At 35.5% G+C, this 15,503-nt stretch overlaps 1 protein-coding gene and 1 long non-coding RNA gene across 2 annotated transcripts; one reads left to right on the forward strand and one right to left on the reverse strand.

Moving 5' to 3' along the window:
* Positions 1 to 1,696: 1,696 nt before the first annotated feature.
* Positions 1,697 to 4,100, reverse strand: LOC121763289 (glycerophosphodiester phosphodiesterase GDPD1, chloroplastic-like). The gene is made up of 6 exons (XM_042159283.1): positions 3,932 to 4,100; positions 3,666 to 3,850; positions 3,021 to 3,080; positions 2,534 to 2,911; positions 2,262 to 2,458; positions 1,697 to 2,175 (listed from the first exon to the last, which is right to left on the reverse strand). Exons 1-6 carry the CDS (start codon positions 4,026 to 4,028, stop codon positions 1,947 to 1,949), a joined length of 1,146 nt encoding a protein of 381 aa, XP_042015217.1. The 5' UTR covers positions 4,029 to 4,100; the 3' UTR covers positions 1,697 to 1,946.
* Positions 4,101 to 8,275: 4,175 nt separating this feature from the next.
* Positions 8,276 to 11,525, forward strand: LOC121763353. Its single transcript, XR_006042430.1, has 2 exons — positions 8,276 to 9,488; positions 9,792 to 11,525. It is a non-coding gene; the product is annotated as an uncharacterized LOC121763353 (long non-coding RNA).
* The last annotated feature ends 3,978 nt before the right edge of the window (positions 11,526 to 15,503 follow it).

A 15,503-nucleotide genomic window follows, 5' to 3' on the forward strand; every position in this document is an offset into this window, starting at 1 on the left:
ACGAAAACATTGAGAGGTATAGTAAACTCAGTCGCAAATTAGAACATATTTTTGGAGGGCTGGGCTATGCTTTTTAAACATTAGCAATAGAGAGATGGAGATGTCTTTTTTATTTTAATTGGTGCAAAATTATTACTCCTATTTCACAAATCAAGCATTAAGACAAAATAGAAAATAACGTCGTTTTTTTGTCTTCTTAACACACTCATTCCTTGAAAAAAATGTAATGTAGCTTATACTATAAGAAACCATTCATAAAGGCATCATCGTGATCGAATTCAAATGCATGATCCTTCGACTCTTGAACACAAACGTCAATTACTCTTGATTAGGTCATCCATAAACTAGTTTTTGGTCGTGCTTATAAACATTTGCTGCTTCTCAACCCCAAATTTTTACTTGAATTCCCAGTCTCGAGTTTGCATAGCTCTGCTTACTTGAGCGATAAATTACCGACGGTTAAAGAAGCATTTCATAGACTCATGTTTTTTACAGTAATAACTAATAACTTTCAATTGTGTATTAAAATTATCAACATAAAGACATAATTATATCAATACAACATGTAAATTTAAATATCAATACAAAGACATAATTTATCAACACAAGAAAGATTGATAAATTTATGTCTGTGTTGATATTTTTAACATACAAAATTGATATTTAGTTATTAGTTATTACTGTAAAAAGTTAGTATTTGATCACACACTTTTATATATATATACTTGTGCAATTATTATCCCAAAATAATTTTTCTTCATTAATATGTTGATGGATTTTAGTACGTACAAAGGGAGTAATTTATACAACACATTTCAAAATCGATTCTCTGCAGTGAGTGAATTTTGATTAATTGGATCAATCCTTTAAATATAAATTGCAGCCCAAATATATATACAGAATCCTTTAAAAGCCCCAAAAAGGAACAGAAGTCAAGCAACTTCAATGAACTACGTATTGGTTCCATCATAATGTCTGTAAAAAAAAGTAGTCTGTCAAGTGGCACTTTCTTTTTTTTTAAATGATATAAAAAAGTTCTGCAAACTTGGATAATTTGTAGTTTTAGAAGTTATTGTTCTATATAGTTTTCATGTATTTAATAATGTAATTTTTATTTTAAAAATATATACTGCGTATATTTTTTTATTTTTAATTATGTAATTTAGTTGATTTTCGGGTATGCTTTGGCACATTGAGAAATACATATCATATTAATTGATTATTTATTTTCTAAAATTATTTATTTTTAAAAAATATTGTAATTAAAATTTTAGTTTATCAAAATTTAATATTGTCCCAATACTAGTTGTAATAAATATGAATTTAAAGTTTCTTATTACATTTTTTCATCTAGCATTTTTTTCAATAGACAACTTTAATAGATAAGCAATAAACAATAATTAACCCAAAATAAAAAACATATAAGCCGCGAGCAGAATGGTGAGAAATGGAGGATCTGAGTTTGAATTAGGCATTTCTGCCCTTTTAATTTTTACATTACTGTCTTTCAAGTGTGATTGGTATGACTATAAATACCTTATTCTAATATTTTATGAGACATCCATGATCCATTTATATTATTCATTAATTCTTGTCTACAACTTGTGTTTCAACAGCATAGAATTTAGAGAAAATGTAATCAAATTTACCCCTACAAATGTTACATTACACAGAGGGGTATGACATAAAACCCGAGTAAGAAAAGAGAGCAAGACTTAGGATTTCCAACAAGAAAATCACTAGACATCACCCAAGTAGTGATACAAATAGAGCACACTATTCTCATTGCTAATCATCCTAGCTTCAAAATGTAGAAAAGAAGAATTATGTGCAGAGCAACAAACTACATACTTCCCCCTAGAAACACACACCCACACAGAGAAACACTACTTTTAGTTTAATCCCTGAAATCTATTATCATACAATGGTGGTGGTGTGTATCTTCATTATTGCTGTATTAACTCAGGAATGAGCTTCAACAAGAACTCCAGCTCCCTTTGTGAGAACTGAGGCTTGGTCCCCTCTACTACAACCTGATCCTCTCCCTCCATCACAATCTTCCCATCACTCGGCCTCATCATCTTCGACACTGCCTCCGTTATCTCCCTCACCAAATCCACGATGACCCCGTCCACTCCCATCAGATGTTGCATATACACAGCCTCAGCCACATTACTGAAATCAACACCACCAAATCATTATCAGTTTTGTTCAAATACATATATCAATCAAAATGTAGCATTTATGTATACTATACTCACTTCAATTTTCCGTATGTGAGCAAAGAGAGCTTATGATCTTTGATTTTCTTGACTGCTGCCGGATGCCTAAAGATACCCTTCACCTCGGACACAATCCCATCTAGACCGCCTTCCAGACACAGTTGGATGGCTTCCTCCAAGGAATTTCTTCTTACGTCCTCATAGATCTCAGTCCCTCCATTAGTGAGGAAAAACACCTGCACAAACAACCACCATTAGCAATCAAGTCTTGCAACGATATTTCAAGAACCGGGTTCGTCCAGGTAGCTTACAGGGTAGGTGTTCTGGAGTTTCCTGATGATTAGAGCAGCATCTGGCTGGAAGGTGGATAATATAACTGGCCGTTCATTGGCATGACCAATAACGACTTCCAATATGGCTTGCAACACATTGGTCAGATCTTGGTGCTGATAAACGATGTAGTCGTCGAATTTCAATTCAATGTTGAAACCCAAAGAAGGGTTTACTTTCTCGAACGCCTCCCGGAGAGTGCACGCATGTTCGTCGGATTCAACAGTCCAATTCACATGCTTTCCATCTTTGGTTTTCCTCAACAACGGTTTCCCCTCCAAACCGAGCTCTCTCTGAGGGCCGTAGGTGAGGAACTCTGACAGTGACAAATCTGTGACTCTCTTCTCATATATTGATCCCTGAAAAGGCATAACAATCTTTCTATTAAAACATTATATCATTGAAAAGACTCACACAATACAATCCAAGATGTGAAGTTGTCATGAAAAACTTAGAATGAAAACTTACATTTTCCTCAGAGCATATGAAGTTGTCATGAAAAATGATGGGGTATCCATCCTTTGTCACCTACAAAACCAGAGTTGTATTCTTACTCCCCTGTCTCATATTCTTGCTTCAATAGCGAAGACGATAAATAGAATTCCTCCACGCATAACAAAGAAATCAAGAAAAACCAAAAAAAATTAAACCAATCAGTTTCTTGACTAAATGAAGAGACCAAATCGTAAAACCTAAACCTAATTTTAAAATTGATCAAATCTATGACCTGAAATCAAGGAGAAGGAATAATTCAACTGAAAATTAGTAAATGCGAAATGTTTTGTTTCTTTACGAAACCGTATTTGAGATTGATTAAAATCTAGCGGCGGAAAATCAACGGCGCCGTGATCTACGCGGCGACAAAACACCGTTTGAACAGTAGCGACAAAAAAGGGAGGGAAATACAAAATTTAATGAAAATTACTTAAACAGCACAGGAAAACGACGAAGGGCACTAAGCTAGAATTTATCGCCCAATTTTGTGAAGAAATGTTGTATGTGTTTAAAAACGACGCCGGAAAACGGCGATGGCGATGGAAACATAAATTTCACAGAAAATTAAAATTCACAAACGGAAAAGGGAAATTACTAAAAACAAAGAAGAATGTGTACCTGAACATCAAACTCGATGTAATCAGCGGCGTGTTTTCCAGCATTATTGAACGAAAGGATCGTGTTCTCTTTAACTGCCTTCATCCTCAAATCCGCTGATTGCAGCATGTTCATCCCGTTCCCCCTGTGCCCGATCACCAGGAATTTCGGCACCTTAAACGACGTTGCCCTCTCCGTTTCCACACCTTCAATTCCAAACGCAGCGTCTCAGCCAAAATTCCGCCAAAATCAAAGAAAAAAACCGCGGAAAAAAAAATTGAATGTACCTTTGGAGAATCGCGTCGCGTAAAGCGCGAAAGACGCATTGTCGGGGACGCAATCGAGATTGGGAACGTCGGAGACGTGAATGGCTTTGAGGGCCATTGTGGGTGAAGAGAGAGGGAAACGGCGAAGCGAGAGAGGATTGATTTGGAACTGTCGAATTTGTTGTGAGGATAAATGGATTGGACGAGGCCTATTTATGGACCCTACAAGCTTGGAATCGCCGACTGAGAATATTCCTTTTTTCATTGCACAAATCCGTATTATGCGCTTCGATATTCTCTTTTTCTTATTTTATTCCAACGACTATTAATTTATACGACAAATCCACGTCATTATTCAAGATATGGATTGCATAAACATCATTTATTCATTTATATACTCTGTAAATATTTAATATACATTAAAGCAAATTACATAAAAAAAAACAGTGTGAGAAATTTGATATATAAAATCGTTATATAAATCTGAATCGTAGTAACAAAATCTAATGCAAAGAGGTTAATTTAATTAATAAAGAATAAAATCATGTGTGGGACATAATTTATGGTAACATGAATTGAAAGCAAGGTTTATTCTAGAAGTTAGAAGGAATTTGCCAAAGAATATATCCAAAGAAAAAAGATGGTTTGTCAGGTAAATCACAATCTTTAAGCTATGTGTGAAAACTCTAGGATCATCTACATTAAATTTGCACAATCACCGGAAATTTAATTTAAATTTTTTTTAATTATGGGCTCTATTTTCAGGCCTTGTAACAACATTGTACATTCATAACGTGTGGGGTAGATTGAGTAAAACACAAAAAGGTTAGAGACTGTGATTAAATCAATCATACTTTTAACAAAAAACAATTTATATGGATTTAATAGATTAGTAGTGGATAAGAATTTGTTGACGAGGTATGACGCGTAACCACGACGTGAAGATCATAAAATATGCATTTGAAATAAATTCCAATGTGGATGAGATTTAACTTTTAAGCATTGATTATAGTTACACGTACACTCATTATTAGATCATCAACCATCACAATTACTACTTTTAATTAATTATTTTTTATATAAGTTAGATACACCGCTCCTCCTTCACCCTATCGGTGGAAATGCGGTGGCGCTCGTCACTAACCACCGCGTCACACTTATTAAATAAAGATTCGTTGACTTTTTTTTATTCATATTAAAGCACAATAATTACATGGATGCGTCCATGATGACCTGATCTAAATATAATTGGGATAAGATATTTACAATAAACTAAATTAAGACTGGTCAGCCATATTCTCAAATTAATCGATTGATTCACTTAGAGCATCCCCATCCATGCTCTTGCCAACAAGCACGGATGTGGACCCGAACCCACTTTTACTTCATGTCCTTAGGCAAGAGCACAACACTCACATCTGTGTTCTTTCGCAATGACAAGCTCAAGAGTCCCACCATTCTATTATTCAATTTAAATAAAAACATTTCCACAATATTAAAATACATTAAAATTACCCGGAACACTATTACAAATTATTAAAAAAATAAAAATTACATAATTAAAATTCTAAAAATTAAAAATTACATAATTAAAATCCTAAAAATTAAAAATTACATAATTAAAATCTTAAAAAATAAAAGTTACATAATTAAAGGCTAAAAATACCTCTGTGGAAGACTATTCATCCGGCTCTATCCCCAATGATCTTTGGAGACCCCGTATCATTGCCACGCGCGATCGAAGTTATTCGGGGGTCATAGTTGACCTATCGACCAAATTGAGTTGGGCCAAAACCTCCCACAACGAGTTGGTGGGGGGTTGAGGTGGCACAAAGGGAGCGGGAGCGGATGGAGTCGGGGCGCGACGGCGGTTGGTCATCGACTTCTTCCTTCCTTGCGGCCGGCGTTGGGAACTACTTCGGCCGGTTTGTAGTGTTGGGATTGGTAGGTTGCCAACGCGGCACTGATGATGTCGACCTCGCTTCTGCCGCTCCCCGCCGACCGCTCTTCCTGGAGGTAATACACCTGGAACTATTGGATTTCTTCGTTGGCTCTGTATATGGCATTGCACACCATACTCTCGTTGTGCTCGATTGTTCCAGCCGGCCGGTTTTGATTGTACCGGCGACAGATGCGCAATCAAAAATGGTCCCCGGATTGGTTCGTGCCAATCTACGGATCTTCGGAGATAGATAAAAACGCTTTGAATAATTGATCCATCTCCCCCGGAGTGTACGGGGTGCGGACACCACGAGTAGGAACAGGAGGAGTTTGAGAGCCGTCGCTCCCTTCCTCTTTAGGTACGGGTGGTTCGGGAGCCCACCCGTATTGCCCCTTGTGGGCATCTTGGTCGTCCACCGGGTAAGGCCATAGCCACTCGGAGCTTACGAACTTTGGGTTTGAGTAGGGGGCCGAAAATTCCGTTTTCGGACTAGGAAATGGTTGCGAGCCGAACCATTCGTGGTTCCAATCGCGGGAGTCGGAGGGGTGATAGCCGGAGTTGGACATTTTTTTATTGTAAGAGTGAAAAAAAGATTGAGAATTGTAAGAATGGAAATGAGAGAATCTAGATGAGAATTGTGTAGTGTGGTGTGAAATTTTTTGTGTGGAAGTGGGGGGTTTTATAGATGAAAATGTGAATTTTTGGAGAAAAAATTAAAAAATAAATTAAAAGTGGGGAGAAAATGAATATAATTTTTTGGGAAGTGGGAAAATATTTTTTTTTTATTTTTAATCAAATTTTTTAATTAAAATTTGATTAAAAAAAAAGAAAATTGCCAACGGTATTGCCGTTGGCCAATCAGAGGAGGACACGTCAGCTGCTCGCTGGCACGGATGTGCTTGATGCATCGAGCAGCGCCGTGCCATCGGCGAGAGCGCAGCGGCGGATAGCAGGTGCCGTGCCGCTAGCACGGACGGGCGGACGCCGTCCTTCAACCGCTGCGGATGCTCTTATAATCAAGGAAATCACTCCAAATCAAAATTCACGATTGAATCGTAATTTGATTAACCCATTAAGCGAATAGTTAGTATATTAACAAAAAATAATCATAATAAACTTTAAAAACCTAATTTATCCATTGAACTATATGTGTAATATAACGATATGATCAAATACAAACTTTAAATATTGTAAAAACTCCAAACTATGATATGAACCGTTAGAAAATGTAAACAGGTGACAAAATAGACTAAAGTCCCATTTTGGTCCTTAACATATTGCGATTTTTTTATTTTTGTCCAAAACATTATCTTTTGAATTATTCGGTCTCTCATATTTGAAATCGGTTCACATTTAGTCCGAAATGGACGGAACAGTTAAAATGTAACGGTCAACGCATTTTAAATCAATTTTGACCGGATTAAGAGTTATAATTGTGTTTTATTACTATCTAATATCTAATTAACCTAAAACTAAAAAAATTAAAATATAAAATATTTTAACAAAAATCAAAATTAAAACATAAAATCAAAATAAAAATAATTCCAATCGACGCCTACAAATATGCTTCTTTCTTCTATTAAAACATAAAAAAAAATCCAAACTATAATTCCTATTTTTTCACAATCGATTAGGGTTCTTCCAATCGACGCCTACAAAATTCCAATCGATTATGGTCCATCTCTCCAATCTCTCACTTTGAACACTTGGAACCCTAGATTTTTGTGTATGACTCTTATCACCGTTGCCTCGGCGATCCCAACGTAGTTCGCCATGAGTTGGTTCGTGTATGACTCCTATCACCGTTGCCTCGGCGATCCTCGTGATAACAATTACACGTTTGAGAGGAGGAGGAAGGCGATGCACAGTCAACCAACTCTGAGTGAAAATCGAGAAGGTAAGCTTTGCTTCATGTTTCATCTCGTTTCGAAAGTGGTTCCAAATTTTTGTGTCAATTTGTCTTGATTTTGTCTCAATTTTGTCTTATTAGGAATTGATTTGTCTCGATTTTCACTTATTCATATTTTGGTATATGTGTGGACTGAGTGTGCTGAGCATGTGTGTGTGGTGGACTGATTGTGCTGAGCATGTGGGGAATATGTTTTTTTAGTTATGTGTGTATATTCTTTGATGTGTGTTGGCGGGGACCGAGGTTGGTGATGGTCAACATGTCGGGTATAATCTTTGATGTGTGTTTTGCTTAGGATTTTAAATGCTTATGGTCTTGTAATGACCCGAAATTTTGTAACTCATAAATTAGTTAAAATTTGTTAGGTTTTTTTAATACAATATTTAAGTTGTGAGGTGTAGAATTTTAGAAATTGAAAAAATTCGAAAAAAGGGGGAAAAAGAAATAAGAAAAGAAAAAGAAATTGGAAAATGGAAAATGGAATGAGATTTTTTATCCCTCACTTACGGGAACCTTCTACACACACTTTCACTTTGTAACACACACACCTCACTTTTTCTACACCCACACACCGTGACACACAGCGACATTTTCCTCCGTCGGCGAAGCTGCTCCAGCAACCACCGTCCTCCGACAACCTCCGTCTCTGACTTTTCGTCTCTCTCCGTCTCAAACTCTCTCTTCCGTTGCACGAACACAAATAGGACGCCCTCCGTCTCTTTCTCTGCGTCACGGCTGTCCGGTTGTTCCCTGCGCCACCATCGCCGATTTCCGGCAGCTTTAGGCTGGAATTGACTCCACTTTGTATAAGAAACTCTCTCATACATCTGATTTGTCTAATTTCTTCTTCAATTTGAATCTAGGCTCATAATTGTTATTTTTCCAAATCCAAAATTAAGCAAAATTAGGTGTAAATCCAATCTTTTGATGGCTTGATAGCTTCCTACGCCTACTTTGAGGAATGAATAGAATGAAATTGTTGAACATGGTGTTTGAATGTAAGGATAACATAGAGTTCTTCAATAGGGATTTGGAAGCTTGCTTTGCTAACTTGATTTAGCTTGGGAATTTATTTGCGTAATATATGTTTGGATCATGAGAAAAATGCATATTTGGTATAGGATGTTTTGGGAATTAATTATAATGAATTGAACATGGAATTATAATGAAATTTAATGGGATGGTTGGAACATATAGTTGAATTACTTTAGATAGTAGGAATTTGGAGTTTACAAGTAGAAATTATGTTGTGGTGAAAGAAACAGTGGAGTCAGCTTTTATTTTATGTTCTGGCAGAATTTTCCAACTTCAGTTTAACCAAGTAAACGATCTCCTTTTCTTACCAATTTTTAACTGAACAAACTTTCATGTGTCTTCTGCGATGTGGCCAAAATTCAGCTTCAACCGAGTCAAGTTGAATTTATAATGATTTTTGTAAGGGGACTGCGCTGTTCAGCTAGGTTTGGGTAAAATAGACGTTTATGGTGTTTATTTTCATCGGGATTATGTTGAATTCTGACTTATTGGTTGTCCGGATTAGTACTTGTTCTGTAAAAATCTTAACACATGACCAAAGTCGAAATTCTTATGTTTTAACCTTATTCTTTTGGACAAGTGTATGAAGATATGATTGCTAATATGAAATCTGGAATGAGAGTAGTTTTGACTAGTCTAATGTCTTGTTGGATATATGCATAAATATTATGAAATTAAGTTAGAAGATAATGGTAGTAGATACTCCCTCCGTCCCGCTTTAGCAGTCCCGGTTGAGTCGGGCACATGTTTTAAGGGGTATTAAAGTGTGTAATAAATAAATGATGTAGTGGAGGTTGGGTCCCACTTTTCAAACAACTTTTTTGCTTTTAAGTGCGTAATAAATAAATGATTTAGCGGAGGTTGGGTCCCACTTTAAATGATGTAATAAATAAATTGATGTAGTGGACATCAATTTTTATGCACCGAGTTCAACCGGGACTCCTAAAGCGGGACACCCGAAATTGATCAACCGGGACTGCTAAAGCGGGACGGAGGGAGTAAACACTAATAGCATGGATTAAATATATAAAATAGATTTATTTGATTACAATATGAATTTGATAATTTTATATGAATGTGATGGGAGATAACAAGGACATGGAGAAGGAGCAGGAATAAAGTGATTTGTATGTCAAAGGTGTCTGGCATTTTTGAGGTTGTATACTCTTCATTAGATTTTAATTCCCGATTTAAGTCCACGTAATTGCATGTATAATAGTGTGGGTTAATCAGTGATGCAATATATATGATCTGAATATGTTGCTTATGGTGTGAATTACGTGAGTTCTGGATATGTGAATCTATGATGGTATTAACATAATTGGAAGTTACTCTGTTAATTTGATATGCTATTGATATGATATGGTGATAAAAGAAGTTACTGATCTGTTGTGTTAAAGATTATTGGAAATAAGTAATTTGATTAGAAAATGAATATAAATGTGCCTGGAAAGTTAAAGAGATAAATGTGGAAATGAGCATTAAGGTAAATGAGATAAATTATATATGCCTATGAAATGTATACTTATATGATTTACATGTGAAGATGTCTGATCTATCTGTGATAATGTCTGATCTGTATGCGTTGATGTGTTATGTCGGAAATTGTCAGATATAAAGTATATTTGATTGTGTTTACGCCCCGTGCTTGAGTGTATTCGGTGGGTACAATTGGCATGCCATAGGACAGCAGCGCTGCATTATCTGTGATCTCTCGTCTTCTGGATAACCGAAGCGAGGATCGTCTGTTATCTGATGGGCCCCTATCTGATCTGTCTGATATGCACCCTCATGGGTGATCTGATTATCTGTCTGCACCCTAATGGGTGGTCTGTGCGGCGTCCTCTCGAGGACCATGACCGCGTCTGTGTCTGATTCTGTTTCTGATCTGGTCCGCGTACCCTAGTTTGTCACTAAGCACTTAATGGGGCTATATGTGTTCTGATATGTGAGAACAATGGTGATCGCTATGTGTTATGATATGTGATTGTGTGAAACCTCTGTTATAACTCTGATATATTTGGTACATCAGATCAAGTGTTGTTATGTGTGGTTGGATACGTGAAAATGTTGGTGTTCTATATACGTGTTGGTGTATGAATAATATTGTGATATATTATGTGGTTAACTTGATAATTGGTGATGTGCACTTTACTTTGTGTTCTATCCTATTAGTTTATGAATTTATATGTGACTATGAATCTGGTAAATTCCATGAGATCAAGGAATGATGACCTAAACTTATGATTATGTTGTTGGGGGTTTCTGATATTAGATATATGTAAATGGATACGATGAGGTAGGCTTTGGAGTGTTTTTTGGATTAATAATAATAAAAATGCATAGGTTGCATAACGTTTACTTAACCTCGGAAATTAGGCTCTAATGTTGAGTATACTACTGGGCTTGTTGAAGCTCACCCCTTTCTTTTTACCCTCTGCAGATTAGAGGATCAGACCTAGCTCTTTTGTTGTACAGCTGCTCAGCCAGGTCACTAGCCAGTCTTTTGAGTTCGAGTAATTCTTGGATATGTTAGTTGTGGCATGTATAGAAAGTATAATGTAGTTTGGATGTTTCATTTACTTCGTTATCCAGGTTGTATAAATATATATAGACTTTGGGAAACAGGTTTATTGTCCAATTTCAGACGTTATATAGCAGTTTTTCCGTTTGCCAAGTAAATGAAAATAATATATCCTTGTATATAAAAATCAAGGATTTTCTGTTAAGTCGGGATTTGTACCAAAATGTGAAATCACTTATTCAATTATTAAATTAATCGGGTAAGAGGTATTACAGGTCTGGTGTTGGGGAACAATTTTGGTAGTGGGGACCACACTTGTTGACATAAATATTTGATTGTTTAAAGTAAATGTTTAGGACTGATATGATTCTTATTTTTTTCATATAAGATGGTACCTACACAACAAGAGTGCATTATTCTGGTGAGATGGATGAAAGCCGTGGAAAACAATATGTGGATGGGATGATTGAGTACATGCACAGATGTGACCCAGACAAATGGTCGAAACTTGAAGTAGATGGTACCTACACAACAAGAGTGCATTATTCTGGTGAGATGGATGAAAGCGGTGAAAGCCGTGGAAAACAATATGTAGATGGGATGATTGAGTACATGCACAGATGTGACAGACAAATGGTGGAAACTTGAAGTAGATGATTTTATTGAGAAGAAGCTTGGTCTAGATGTAAGTGAGTTGGAGTACTTTTACCTGAAGACTGGGATGAATTTAAAAGAAGGCTTGGTCCGCTTATTTGACAATAAATCCTCTATGGATATGGCTAAAATTGGAGTAAAAGCAGGGGTAGTTGACCTCTATGTTGTGGAAACAACTGGGATATTGGTCAGTCAAGTAACACAAGACCATGGAGAAGCTAGTATTGATGATGGAAAGTCCACTGACAGGGGAAATGAAAGCTAGATGCGGCTATTAAGGGGAAGAGCAAGGTTGATGTTGTTGAGGAGGACAATGTAGAGGTGCCTCCATTTGTTGATAGTGCCTCCAATGTGGAGGTGCCTCTATTGTATGTTGATTTTTATCTTATCTCTTAGATCATTATCAGTTTTTTAACTGGAGAGAAAAGAAACATGCTTATACCAGCTGCATTATAGTCTGAATAAAATTAATTTGCAGGAAACAAGATCTATTATTTATAATCCAGGTAGAGCCTGACTCCTAAAATGCATGTTGTTCCTAATATAACTAAAATGCTGGAAGACAACCCACAAAAGGAGAAAAGTTTGTACATATGATACCTTGTATATTCTGCAGCATCCTCATCTTTTCCAAAACTATCTTCATCAGCCCAATACTATGCAAATATAAACAAGCTGGATTGTTGCAAGCCTAAAACGAAGAAGAGGGGGATGAGGACGGGGAAGAAGCCATCAACGGTGCCCCTATCGGGAGTAAGAAAAATAGCAAACATTTTCAATGTCTTATAGCTAATTCCTTGAAGATACTATAATTTAATCACTAAAAAGATACACTTCACCCCAATGAACTCAGGCGTAACTATCCTTCACTGAGTGCACAGCTCGTAGACCCCCAAATCCAGCCTATAAGCCCCTAAACACACCTCCTCACCCGAGAGCACAATAACGAGACTCCCATTTAGTTCAAGCTACATTCAGTGAGTGAACCCGGCCTCTTGCAGTGAAATGCCTTCTTTCAATCTCTGCCGCTTCCTTTAGCTTAAGATTAAATTTTTATGTGATTCACAATAGAGAAAGAGGATATCCTTCCTAATCTGTGTTCTCATATGATAAAATTTTATCCATCCTTTTCTAATGGGTATTTTATCAAACACTTGGTATGCAACCAAGTTTGTACTACTTCTACTTCATTTTGGAGTGCAATTCATACCATTCTGGAGTGCAATTGATATACAACAAACACCACAGCAAAGAAACAAAATTTGATTCAGAATTCCATATTTGATTCACCATTGGAAACGAAATTTCATTACTTGAACCCTAATATACAAACAAGCACCACAACAAAGAAACAAAATCCATATATCACAACGCTACGTAATTTCTCTATTGCCCTATTATTCTCCTCGATTGATGACAAAATCAAACTAAAACTCTCATATTCGGTCTCCGGCAGCGGCATTGCAGATGTCACATCGTCGTCTTCATCGATTGGCTCACACCACTTGAAAAAACGACAATCTTTTCTCTCACAACCAAAGTATAGCTTCCCCCTTGTTGGTTTTCCATGGGTGTTGACGATTCGGAGTGAAGCCCGATTCTTGCAATGGCAAAATTCGTACCGGAATCGGAGGTCACGTCCACCGCCACTCTCGCCGGTCTCTCTGCTGTAGTTCGAACGATCCATGATTGGCGAGTTGGGGTTCCTTGAGGTTCTACCAAGAACTAGGGTTTCTCATCGTTTCTCACCCTAAACCGATGAAGAAGATGAATAGAGAAAAAGAATTAAAATTCGTTTTATAAATGACAAGCAATTTATTTTATTAAAAATAAATTTGAAACAAATTTGAATTTATTTGAAAAAGAATAAAAATTTGAATTTTTATAACTCTTAATCCGGTCAAAATCGATTTTAAATGAGTTGACCGTTACATTTTTTTACTGTTCCGTCCATTTCGGACTAAATGTGATCCGATTTCAAATGTGAGAGATCAAATAATTCAAAAGATAATGTTTTGGACCAAAATAAAAAAATCGCAATATGTTAAGGACCAAAATGAGACTTTAGTCGACAAAATAATAGCAACAAAAATGTCAACAGTTGATGTTCTGTTGATATTGTGTTGAAACTATGATGACATTTTTTGTTGCTATTATTTTATCATCTATTGATATTTTAAGCAATAAAAATGTAGAGACGGGCATTTATTAGGAACCAAAATAATTAAAAACTGAATTTCTTTTCTAAGCTGTGAAAAAATATTTATCATATAAATATTTATAGGTTCCTAAATAATTTTATCTGCTTAATTTTAATTGAAATATCAATTAGCATGAGAGCAACGTTTGAAAATTTCAATTAGTATGAGAGCCACGTTTAAAATAAACAACTTCTGAATTAAATTACAATCATTAAGATTTCACTTTGAGCCACTTGGACTGTTTTTATATCCGTGAAACACAATTTGATGCGACTGATTTTCCATCCACAAATTAAAGTACTGTATCTTGTAAAATTACTAACTTACGATAAAAGTGGAAGACAAATTACGAATGTTTCACAATTTTTAACTAGTAAGCATGAAATTTTTTGATGAAAATATATCTTATATTAATTTGAAAAACAACGTCATCGCCGATAATTAAACAATATTGTATATTAATAAAATACAATATCAGTTGATTAAAAAATATCAACAATATATGACATGATTTTTTATTAAAAAAATATTAACAATACGATCGAACCATAAAATAATTGTAAATAACTTTAAATTTTATAATTTTTTAACTGATTTTTAAATTATATGATGAAATTAAATTAAATTTTGTGATTTTCCAACTGGTGTAAAGCATTGTGGGCCCACACGTTAAAGCCCACAACAAAGGAATGGGCTCTACAATAGCTCCGTGGACTCTGGAAGTACGTCTTGAGATAACACACTGGGCCCACCTACCCGACTTTACACGTATGTTGGAGTGGTGATTTACTCTCCGTCCCTAAAATTTTGTCATATATTTCTTTTCATAAAATTTATCATATTTCAATTTTTTTTTTCTATTTTTAGTAGTGGACCCTACATTCCACTAACTTATTCACACTTGCATGTTATTACTATAAAACTAACTTTATAAGTAAGACTCACATCCCACCAACTTTTTCAATCCACTTTCTATTACATTTCTTAAAACTCATACTTTGTCAAACTGTCACAAAATTTAAGGGACGGAGAGGGAGTATTATTTCGTGATTTTAAGTTTTATTAGTACTCCTAATTAAATTGCCTTAATAAAAATGAAACTTTTTTTTAGTCTTTGAAATAAATTACCGAACATGTACTATCATATATGCACAATCTAAAATGATGTTATTTTCTGGGGCACAAAGAATCCGTTTTATAGAAAATCTAAGAATGTATAATACTAGTATAACTATTAATTTATGTACAAAATAACAAGAGTTAAATAACTTTTTTTATAATATAAATAAAATAAAATGTCCTTGATTTTATCGTAATGAATTTCTATA

This window comes from Salvia splendens, chromosome 14 (genome assembly GCF_004379255.2).
Source record: "Salvia splendens isolate huo1 chromosome 14, SspV2, whole genome shotgun sequence".
NCBI classification, from domain to species: domain Eukaryota; kingdom Viridiplantae; phylum Streptophyta; class Magnoliopsida; order Lamiales; family Lamiaceae; genus Salvia; species Salvia splendens.

Bases quoted from the DNA above. Each gene is read 5' to 3' on its own strand.
- LOC121763289 (XM_042159283.1), bottom strand. From the start codon at position 4,028: ATGGCCCTCAAAGCCATTCACGTCTCCGACGTTCCCAATCTCGATTGC. The intron at 3,081-3,665 runs GTACACATTCTT...CTGGTTTTGTAG, and splicing joins ACATCGAGTTTGATGTTCAG to GTGACAAAGGATGGATACCC. The intron at 2,176-2,261 runs GTGAGTATAGTA...TGTTGATTTCAG, and splicing joins CTCACATACGGAAAATTGAA to TAATGTGGCTGAGGCTGTGT.